This window comes from Monopterus albus, unplaced genomic scaffold (assembly GCF_001952655.1).
Source record: "Monopterus albus unplaced genomic scaffold, M_albus_1.0 scaffold101.1, whole genome shotgun sequence".
NCBI lineage: Eukaryota > Metazoa > Chordata > Actinopteri > Synbranchiformes > Synbranchidae > Monopterus > Monopterus albus.
Window position 1 is genome coordinate 806,623 of NW_018127981.1, and position 12,245 is coordinate 818,867.

The following is a 12,245-nucleotide window of genomic DNA, read 5'->3' on the forward strand; positions in this document are numbered from 1 at the left end:
AAAAGACTCATGGCTGTATTAGCTCAAAAGGGTGCTTCTACTAAATACTGAGCAAAGGGTCTGAATACTTATGACCATGTGATATTTCAGTTTTTCTTTTTTAATAAAAATGCAAAAATGTCAAAAATTCTGTGTTTTTCTGTCAATATGGGGTGCTGTGTGTACATTGAGGAAAAAAATGAAAAATGATTTTAGCATATGGCTGCAATATAACAAAGAGTGAAAAATTTAAGGGGGTCTGAATACTTTCCGTACCCACTGTATATGCTAGAAGAAATGAGAAACAGCATTAGCGAGTTGTTCATCAACCAAAGAGCTGATTCCTAAATCCAGACAATTCTGGTATAATCCCAAAATATTTTATTTAATTTATTTTCTGATACTGAGCAGGCAAGACAAAATTGCCTTGTTTTCATTTCATACTTGTGCTCTTCCATCCTCATAATTTATGGCAAGAAATCTAGGCAATTGAATGAGAAATGCTGTAATGGGGCATCACAACATGAGACCAACCAGTGTTGTTTCTTCGGGCACTGTACTTTTGGTTCATTCTTGTAACCTTATTTATATTGCAGTCCTTGTATGATAACAAGCCCCCTGGCCTTGAGACTATTACACATCTTTTCTGTCCTGTCAGTACATCCCTCCAGTTGCTTACATATGCTTAAATTTGGCCTTTATCAAGAAGGTTAGGATTCTTATTTAATTTTCGTGTGATACTGGTATCAGTCCAAAAGTGTTTGAGTGGCAAACAAGTACCATAATGAAAGACAGCGCTTCCTGCCTCTTCCATTGACAGGGTGATACTCTTTGGGGTTGTGGTTATGTTTTATGCAGATCAATGTCTGACTTGAGTGGCATGAAATATTACGTTCCTCTCTCTTCAGACTTGTACTGATGATTATTGTGCTGTTAGACATTTTTGCTTGGCATGCCAGTATAAACTAGTATAACTAAACACAACTGCACCCTCTTGTCTCTGCAGAATGCCATAGTGTCATTTAAAGAGCTGTGCGGCCTTTCAGCAGTGGCCAACCTGAAGCAGTGCATCTTGGCCCTTTCCCCTCGAATGACTGGACCTGACAACAGCCCCCTTGTGCTGTTCAACCTCAGTGACCAGTACCCCAACTTGGAGCCCCAAGGCCTGCTACCAGAGGTCCTCAAGAAAGTCATCGCCACCTATGACATGGTAAGTCATAGCCTGAAAAAGCTGTTCACTTCATTTGCACAGTAATCACCTGTAAACAAAAGTGATAAATCCAGTAAACTGCCTTAATGACACAAAAAGATACTTTACTGATCTGCGTGGGTAAAATATACAAAAGGAAATTTTACATTCAGTTAACAAGAGAAAAAGGTACTGAGCAACAAATCAGTAGACATGATACAATAGGATGTTTTGACTTAAATGTGCTTTTTCTTTCTCGTCCATCCTCATGGTTCTTGCGCACAAAGGAAAACTTTATTTCTTAATGTAAGTACTGTAGTTTACAGGGGATTTGACAGTGTTGCTATCTATCAGTGCATGTGTCTGCCGCCCATCAAGGGAAAATGAAGACCCATAAACTAACTAGCTTTTGACTCCAATCAGATCAATACCTTGGCTTTCCTGGACTTAGTGGAGACATAGAGAAATGGATGGTTAATGGGGCTGGAGCTCTGTTAAATAATAAAATCAATGTTCACAAGTTATGCAACATGCCACTGAGGCTGTTCCCAGACAACGGCATTACCCTTAACATATCCTGCTCTTTTACATTGATCCTTGGCACGTTATGAGTAAGTTGATTTTCCAGCACTGTTTTAGGCAGGAGGCTGAGATCCCCTGTTAACAAAAAAAAAAAAAAAAAAAAAAAAAAAAAAAAACACTGGCAGAAGTAGAGCAACAAGTGATCTACTAATAATTTAGGATCTCATAATGCTAATTTTATTAGGTTTATTAATTTCTGTGCTTTTGGCTGTTGTATTATTTTCCCAGAATATTTATTAAAGAGTAAGACAGTCATTGTTCAACATCACAGTCTAAACCCTGCTGTTTTTGTTAACACATTTACAGTTTGTATATGGTGTCAGAGATGACACAGTGTAAGGTTGTCTTCATATTAGTGAGGGTACACATGGTGTTGGCATCATCATTTTATTTGCTATTTTTGTAATGTGTTCTGACAGTTGAGTGGCGCATTGTTACAAAAGTTGAGCAAACAGTACATGGAGAAACAATATGAAGAGATAAATAATGACACAGTTAAGTGTTATCTGCTTCCAACCCTGTTATTTACAGTATTGTTCAAAATAATAGCAGTACAATGTGACTAACCAGAATAATCCAGGTTTTTAGTATATTTTTTATTGCTACATGGCAAACAAGTTACCAGTAGGTGCAGTAGATTCTCAGAAAGCAAACAAGACCCAGCATTCATGATATGCACGCTCTTAAGGCTGTGAAATTGGGCAATTAGTTGAAAGGGGTGTGTTCAAAAAAATAGCAGTGTCTGCCGTTGACTGTACAAACACAAAACTATGTTGTACAAACGTTTTTGTTTCTAGGATTTAGCAATCCTGTGAATCACTAAACTAATATTTAGTTGTATGACCACAGTTTGTTATAACTGCTTCACATCTGTGTGGCATGGAGTCAACCAACTTGTGGCACCTTTCAGCTGTTATTCCACTCCATGATTCTTTAACAACATTCCACAATTCATTTACATTTCTTGGTTTTGCTTCAGAAACAGCATTTTTGATATCACCCCACAAGTTCTCGATTGGATTAAGGTCCGGGGATTGGGCTGGCCACTCCATAACATTAATTTTGTTGGTTTGGAACCAAGACTTTGCTCGTTTACTAGTGTGTTTGGGGTCATTGTCTTGTTGAAACAACCATTTCAAGGGCATGTCCTCTTCAGCATAAGGCAACATGACCTCTTCAAGTATTTTGACATATGCAAACTGATCCATGATCCCTGGTATGCGATAAATAGGCCCAACACCATAGTAGGAGAAACATGCCCATATCATGATGCTTGCACCACCATGCTTCACTGTCTTCACTGTGTACTGTGGCTTGAATTCAGAGTTTGGGGGTCGTCTCACAAACTGTCTGTGGCCCTTGGACCCAAAAAGAACAATTTTACTCTCATCAGTCCACAAAATGTTCCTCCATTTCTCTTTAGGCCAGTTGATGTGTTCTTTGGCAAATTGTAACCTCTTCTGCACGTGCCTTTTTTTTAACAGAGGGACTTTGCGGGGGATTCTTGAAAATAGATTAGCTTCACACAGACGTCTTCTAACTGTCACAGTACTTACAGGTAACTCCAGACTGTCTTTGATCATCCTGGAGCTGATCATTGGCTGGGCCTTTGCCATTCTGGTTATTCTTCGATCCATTTTGATGGTTGTCTTCCGTTTTCTTCCACGTCTCTCTGGTTTTGCTCTCCATTTTAAGGCATTGGAGATCATTTTAGCTGAACAGCCTATAATTTTTTGCACCTCTTTATAGGTTTTCCCCTCTCCAATCAACTTTTTAATCAAAGTACGCTGTTCTTCTGAACAATGTCTTGAACGACCCATTTTCCTCAGGCTTTCAAATGCATGTTCAACAAGTGCTGGCTTCATCCTTAAATAGGGGCCACCTGATTCACACCTGTTATTTCACAAAATTGATGACCTCACTGATTGAATGCCACACTGCTATTTTTTTAACACACCCCTTTCAACTAATTGCCCAATTGCACAGCCTTAAGAGCGTGCATATCATGAATGCTGGGTCTTGTTTGCTTTCTGAGAATCTACTGCACCTACTGGTAACTTGTTTGCCATGTAGCAATAAAAAATATACTAAAAACCTGGATTATTCTGGTTAGTCACATTGTACTGCTATTATTGTGAGCAATACTGTAGGTTGTGCTGCTTGTTGTGTGAGTGGTGTTGTTTTACCTGGATTGTTAGTTGCACAAATCATACATGACTGACAATATTTCTGAGCATAGGTAGAGAACCCTTTTGTGAACCAGTGCACACTTTATCCCAGAGACTCAGAGAAAAGGGGGATGACGTAGGCTAGACCAATTAAGGTGACTGGTCTGCTCTGTTTGGATTTGGGAGTGGAGGGCTAGGTAATTGGCTCTGTTGGGAAGCGTTCCAGGAAAACTGAGTTTGAGGGGATGAAAGGAGAAAATGACTTGTTTGAGGACCAAATCTGAAATTAAGAGCAAGTGGCCAGGCTATAGCTTGAGCAGACAGAGAGCAAATACAGAAACATAAAAGAAAGGATGAGAGGTATAGTGTTGTACAAAATATACAGAATAGTGCAATTAGAAATTTTAGGCACTGTGTCAAATTCTACTCCTGAGAGTAAAGTCTTTTGCTTCCTATAAGGTAAACATGGAATCCAGGTCTCAGTCCCTGCCCTTATGTGTAGAAAAAGAGGTGGAAGACCTCAGAACAATGTCAGCCTGTGGTCTTAGATAACATTATCTGATCTGTGGTGTTTAAAGATGCATTCTTTAATTTTTACTAGGTATATGCACATTGGTGTCCAACATCACCTTAAAAATAAACAAGCATTTGTCTTTGTTAAATGCAGATAATAATAATAATAATAGAACTAAACATACCATTTACAGGAAGCAGTCTTTAGTGTCCAACGGGGCACAATCCACCCACTTACCTTAGAAGGTGCCTTAAAATACATCTGAAATGCTGCATCTGCCACCAAGACAGTAATTTCTTCACCCATCAGGGAAGTAATCACAGTGTGTGGGACAGCTCTAAGTACCATGACTGCAGCTGCAGAGTGACACAAACAGCCACAATCACTTAGTCATGACTGCTTGTAGTTTAACATGGCAATTCATTACATGGGTTTGGGAGATGGCATCTGTCCCCCATAAAGTACACAATATCAGAGGATGGACTCTATGTAATTATACTTGAAAAAAGGCAGGATAATCATATTGTCTTTCAGAAAATCCCTCCACTTGTCCATATCCTCACTAATATGTGTTATATAGCTAAACTGATGCTATATGTCAAATTGAAAACTTATGGAGTTAATCATATAAACTTGATTTTTCATACTATAAGAACAGAGTCTGTCTGATTCAATGACTCTTTAGTGAAGCAGATGAAGGAAAAAATATTTCAGTACATGTTGATGAGAAAATTACAGCCAACAACAAAACTGTTAGAGACAATCTTCAGTGTTAGTCTGAGTTGCTGATAAACTGTGTTCTGAAAACTGTTGACAAATCTAATCAAAAGACCAAAACCTCGTTTGACTGTGTTGGTTTGACTCAGTACTTTCTGACTACCTGATCCAGTCTGTGGAGCTCAGCCCCAAACATGTTGGTTCTTACAGACAGGCATTAATCTTAAAAAAAACAAAAAAAAAAACAAGTGACTGGACTATGGTTTAATTTTATACCCTGCATCACCTACAGATGAGACATTTAAGCTTTTAGCTAAAAGAGAGAATGATCCAGAGGGTCTGTCAGGCACCCTGTTCACTCAGTACGTATTTACCTCTATCTATGACAGGCTACATATGCTTCATCAACCTCCTGAAACACCGCTGTCCAGTCGTCATCCTGTAAGGAACCAAAGCTTTTTTTTTTTAAGGGTGGTGTGGGGAGACTGAGGTGTTGATATTTAATATGTAAATGGTTTTCCCCAGAACCTTTGAGTCTGCCTTCATGGCCACCATGAGAGTTTTAACAGTCTGCAGGTCAGCAGAATTTGTGCCCCTAATTAAGGCTCAGCATAACACCAGAGGAGCTAAACTTGGCGTCTTTCACAGCTGCAAATTTACAGATGGCGCAATAGTGGTTTGCTTCAAAATGACTCATGCCTACAGTTTACTCTCATCATCATCAAATTAACTTAATTATCTGCCTTTTCTCTTGGACATGCTATCATTAGAATTGATGTTTATGTTTTTCAAGTTAAGGATAAGGATAATCACCTTTATTGGCCAAGTATGTTACACACAAGGAATTTGTTTCCGGTACAGAACCAAGGCGCCAACTCAACCGATGGCTCTAACCATCGGGGGCAACTTGGGGGTTCAGTGTCTGGCCCAAGGACACTTCGACATGTGGACTGCAGGCACCGAGATTCAAACCTTCAACCTTCCGGTTGGGAGACGACGGCTCTACCCACTGCACTACTGTCGCCTCCAGTTATTGTTCCCGTTTGGAAAAACAAAGGAACAAACAAAAAACTTAACTTTTAATAAACACCCTAATTGCTCGTGTCTCCTTCCCTCTAATTTTGACTTTCAGAAATGCAATTCAGCGACCTCGCCCACCAATGTGCCTGTAATAACAGCTTGTTTTTCAGAGCCCTCCCTGAATAGAAACACCCATCCACCAGACAGAGTGCGCTCCCTGCTTTATTGAGAGATGCCAGTTTTGCTGATGAGAAAAATGCATGTAAATACGAACAATATGTTTGTCTCCTTTCAGGTGATCCAGACTAGCAAGACGCTGCTAGAGAACTCTGAGGGGGTGTACGAAAGAATTCTTCAAACCCAAAAAACAGGTGAGAGTTGGTAAGAAGGCAAAGGAGAAAACTATAAAAGGCAGTGATTCGTGACACTATTAGCCAGCCCCCAGCCAACTGAAGCTATGAAACAGATGAATCACATTAGATCTTATTATGCTTTATTATACTTTGCTTTGCACAACAGGAATTCCCATTTGATTCATGTTCAAGTATATGACCCAGCTCTGAAAGCTGTGGTTCAAACAGAAGGTGTTAAAATTCATACCAGTCTCAGGCTGTGCTGTGTTCTAGCATGGTTTAAGGTTCAGAGAGAGGAGTGACCTGGGCAAAGACAACATCAAAGCTAACAGCTTGCACATCATCTTTAGGTCCCACCGGATGCATTATACCAGTTAGAGGGTGTTCAGACTGTGGTAAAATGGAACTCTCCTGCTGTGTTTTTACACAAGTGGCTGCATTGGTCAGGGAGTGAGGATGTGCAGGGGGAGAGTTTTAGGCGTGTACGATACAGCCACATTGTGACAAGTCAACCTGAATGGCTTCATTCACATTTCCAGTCCAGAGGTTTCCATTGTGTTTTGGTTAGCCAAGCTGTTAATATAGCCTACTCTACCATAGCACGAATTTCTGCCACTGGTGCCGACATTGATAGAAATGAATGGAGAGGGCTGTGTTTTTTCATTTCTTTGAAACTTAGTCTGAACAGTCCCAGATCCCAGATTTCTAGTTTATTGTAACTTACAGACAGGGATATAGTTGATATATTCACCTTTTCTGGCAAGCAAATCAGTGAAGGCTGCTGGATTCAAGACTATGCACACAAGCAGTTGCTCTCTGGTGTGTATTATCAGTGCTCCTGTTTTAAGAGGTCAGTTTTTATTCTTCAACAATTCTTGTATTATGTAACACGTACAGTCTACCAGACATATGGATAAACCAGGTAATGAGAAGCAATTCGATTTTGACATTAATGTGCTTCATGCACTTTCTGGCAATGAATCCATCTAAGTAGTAGAGAAAGCTCATTTATCACTGAGTAGACCTGCCTGAAGCACTAAGTGAGAGTGGAAGGGACCAGAAATGGACTGTCATTACCACGGCTCAGCTTTATTGGTTTCCAGATGGATGTCTTATAAAATATTAATTTGCTATTGTCTTGGCACATCAGGGAGAAGGAGGACTGTGTCTTTTAACCAGTGTGAATCAAAGGCACGGTGCTTGTTTATTCCTTTGGTGTTTTCAGTTCTGCTACCAATTAGCAGCTAGTGGGATAAAGATGTGCTTGAACCTAGTGGTGTCAGAAAGATTCCCTATAGCCATCTAATTGTATTTTCAGGGCCACTTGCTCTTTTGATAGCAGTTCACAATATGCAAATGTGTTGGCTCCACACATTACTGTTACACACTGTTTGATTAAGAGAGGACGTGCTAGTGTGCGTTGCCAGCTACCTGTTGCTCATCTTCCATTGGTCTTACATAACTTACTCTTATTAAATAATTCAAAATATTTATACCTGAAGGAGATGACTGCCACAGGGCTTTTTCTACTTCATTACTTAGTCATATAAAAAAACAACAGGATCTGATGTAACTATCCTTTGTGCTACACAGTAGGTTACAGATAAATGCCCGGTCAGAGTGAATCATTCTTTTATGTCAAACAATAGTCAAATAAATAACACAGCTGCGAAAATGCTCCAGTAGACCAAACCCTTTTTTCCAAAAGCTTCCACAGAAGCTTTGTGGGGACTCTGATCGCACAGCACCATTATATACAATAATCTAAAATCAGATAACAATTTCAAAGTACAACACAACAGATCTCAAACTGATGAACTTGAACCTTGATTTATTTTCCACCCTGAAGTGACAATTTTATCCCAGTGGTGTGTGTTCGTGCGCACTCATTTGTATGTCACTGTGCATGCAATGTGGTTTCATGCACTTGTCTGTTTAGAAACTGGGTCAGTGCAAACCCATTTCCCCCTTTATAGCAGACAGAATGTTCCAGCAGCAGCAAATGTATAAATTGAGAATAATCTAAGAATCTATAAGAATAATCTATCACAACAGCTCATACAGGGCTCACTTCCCCCTCAAGAAAAAAACCCTACACAAAGGCAGTGTCAGACATGGATGTCACTTTCCTCACCTGACACTCATTTAGGCTCCACTTGACATTCAGCGAGGCTAGATGGCTAAACCTGCTGCAGAAAAACAAGAACAGTACAGAAGATGTTCTTAAATGCCAAGTGCAAAATTATGGTGTTCTGCTGTACAGGGAGCTGCAGTGACATTATGCAGAGCACAAAGCCAAGAGCTAAAGTTTGTGTTACATACATTAAATGTGCATAAGATTTTACACATTGTCTGATAAACCGTGTGAAAACAGGACAGGCTATGATGTTTCTTACAGTTCTTCTTTTGTTATTTCAGCTTCTTTACCATTCATTCATTCATTCATTCATTTTCTACCGTTTGTTCCCTGAGCGGGGTCACGGGTGAGGCCGGAGCCAATCCCGGCCGGCAATCGGGCGAAGGCGGGGTACACCCTGGACAGGTCGCTTCTCTACCATGTGTTGTCAAAATACGGTCTGTGAGTTAGCCCTGTTGAATCGTGCAATAAGAGATTTTTGAACTGCATGTACAGTCATGTCACTAATCCAGCCATGGGGAAGCTGTTGGCAGCCAAGTCTGAAACTGTGGCTGTCAGACTGAAGAGGTGGTGTCTTTTGCACAGAGTGTGTGGAAAAGAAAGAGCAAAAACTAGGGTTAACATGGGTTTGGCTTTTTGAGATGGAGTGTGTTAAAAGCAGCCAAAGGACTGAGATTTGATTTGGTGTTCTTTCTTCTGGATGTGTTAACATCTAAAGCTAATGTTTTTTTTTTTTATAACGGTGACCTAGCATGGTCGTGATTTTACCATTTTATTCAATTCAGTTCAATTCATTTTATTTGTATAAGAAACAAATCACAACAATTAACTCGGGGCACCTTCTCTAGACGCTACTGCTACCGCCACCGCCACCACTACTACTACTGTTATTACCATTATTATTATTTTATTATAGAGAAAAAACAAATTGAATTGTTTTTTTTTTCTTTTCAATTTTAGAGTAATTCAAGCTTTGTGTAATGTTAGCCAGCTAATGCTAGCTTTGGACTAGAGGCTGCCATTTGTACAGTTTGTCACAACCAGACAACTGTAGCTTATGTTGTAGCTTTAGGAAAAGAAAGGAAGGGGCAAAGAGCGGAGTGGTTTCTGGTATCAGTTTGTTTTGAGTCAGTCGACCCTTTAGCGGCTGAAAAGAATTTTGGCAGAGTAGCTTTGAAATATTTTTGCCTGTGCTGTATTCTAATTACAAGCTTGGTTTAAGGTTCAGAGAGAGGAGTGACCTGGACAAAGACAACATCAAAGCTAACAGCTTGCAGTCCATCTTTAGGTCCCACCAGATGCATTCTACCAGTTAGCGGGCGTTCAGACTGTGGTAAAACGGAGCTGGTCAGGGGGTGAGGATGTGCAGGGGGCATGTACGATGTTGTAGGCATGTACGATGCATCCATGCTGTGACAAGTCAACCTGAATGGCTTCATTCACATTTCCAGTCCAGAGGTTTCCATTGTGTTTTGGTTAGCCAAGCTGTTAATATAGCCTACTCTACTGTAGCACGAATTTCTGCCACCAGTGTGCCAACATTGATAGTTAAAACCACAGTTTAACATCCAGTAACAACGAAAATGAATGGCGTGTCGTTATGGTGCGTTAATTGTGACCCAAAATGGACCGTGAATAGCAGTGAAGGCTCATGCTAACAAAGTAAACAAAGTCTTCTTCCTGTGGCCGCCCACATCCAGTTTGGTCAGTGCAACACCTTTGCCAGATGATGTCACCATTCAGTGTGGTGCAATGAGGGTGAAAATAGCATGGAAGGTATCATCGGGGATTTTTTTTTAGGCCACATCGCCCAGCCCTAATAGAAGGTCACATATACCTTCAGTTAGAAGCTCATGCATAGTTCAGGCACAGTTGTAAGGTCTGAAGAGACTTGTGAAATCATTAAGCCAGTCAGTTGAGTTTGTAGCAAAACCTTTTACAGTGGTTGCAGATTGTCTTTTACAGCATATGATAATTCAAAGTAGAACTGAAGTGACATTCATTACAAGATAATTAAAACATTTCAAAATGCAGCTGCATTGTTTTGCATTTTGTGACTTGTCATACTATTTTTCCAGTCATTCATCATTGAAGATTTCTTTAAAATTGTTACTCTTGTGAACCTAATATTGTATATTCTCTCATGAACTGTGTGTATTGTCACACCCCTAGATGTGATGCATTTTTCACACTTCATTCAGTAAGCGTTTACTCAAGAAAATAACCATCACATTAATTGATAATTGCAGCCGCGGGTAGTGAGCAACTGCAGTCACCTGTTGTTGAAGGAATGATGGCTTATCAGTCACAGAATAATTCAGGTTATACCCCTCTGATCTGTAACTCCATACTGTAGCTGTTTAGATGCACGAGCATCAGCCTTTACTGCACAGTTGCTGTTTTGCTGAGAATGAGCTTCCCCCTTTTATTTCCTCCCAGACTCCATAAAGTGTTGCTAGGCAACCTCCAGTGTGAGTTAACTCCGTGTGTGTGTGTGAGGAAGCTGTGCACCTTCAGCGGAGTCACATTTCGCATGTAGTTGTAGAATAGAGACATGATTTTGGAGAGAAAAGTAATTTTACATGTGGTTGAAACACAAAATGGAAAAACAGTAAAAGCGCTTGTGTGACGTAGAGCAGTGATGTGATGTCTGGTTCAAAGATGGTAATGTCAGTTGTTTGAGGGTGTATTCATACCTGAGGTCTGGTGGCAGACTTGTATCCTCAGCAGAAAGGCTCTCAAATAGCCCAGTCCCAAACCTATTATAGCGATTTCACATGAAGGACATCTGTCTCATGTGCACACCATGTTTCCAGGGCTACAGCACCAACAAGAGTCAGGACCAACTCTAGCTGATGTCAGCAGAAATGTGTTTGTTCTCAGTAGTTCCCAGTGCAGAGGTGCGATACTCAGTTTTGGGCATTGTGCATAGCAGTAACTCTGGTTTATTTACATCACAGCCTGGAGCTGCTGCAGTGTCAGTGCTCCTCTGTAAAGCAGACTCAACACTAAACATGCCATTACTCAGACACAGTCATGATAGGAAAAAAGTAAGGGGGAGGAAGAGAGGGGGTGGGAAAGCTCCTCATGAGACAAATCCCTCCTCTGTCTCATGCTAATCCACAGTGAAAGAACGTCATGTCTGTCTGTCTACACTGCATCTCTCCTCTGCTGCTCTGATTCTCTCTCATCCTGCTTCACTGGTTCCTTCAATTCTTGCCGTTTTCTTGTTGACTTGCCAGTTTTACAATACTCCTGTCCCTTGACATCCCAATGACACTTTGTTTAAATGAACCACTATGCTTTGTCCTCTGCTTACTAACATTTTACTGCAGGATATAGATTTAACATTAACAGTGAAGCATGGCCTTGCTGAAGGAAGGCATGTGCACAACAGAAAGTATTTGCAATCTTATTCTTTTGGTCACTACAAGTCTGTTATTTATCGAATTTGCTTATTTTATTCAACAGTCCAAAATGCAAAAATATTTAGTTGATATCAGGGCTGTTGCTAACGATTATTTTTCTGTTGAATAATCTAACGATAATTTTTTCGATTAGTCGAATAATCGTGTATATATATATA

The 12,245-nt window shown here is 40.2% G+C and overlaps 1 protein-coding gene across 1 annotated transcript in view; it reads left to right on the top strand.

Annotated features, from left to right (window-relative positions):
* The window catches only part of plcl2 (phospholipase C like 2), a 45,893-nt gene that overhangs the window by 26,118 nt on the left and 7,530 nt on the right, over positions 1-12,245 (top strand). The window contains exons 3-4 of the mRNA XM_020609672.1: positions 986-1,189; positions 6,465-6,540. Coding sequence (XP_020465328.1) covers positions 986-1,189; positions 6,465-6,540 — 280 coding nt within the window. The remainder of the gene's footprint in view (positions 1-985; positions 1,190-6,464; positions 6,541-12,245) is intronic.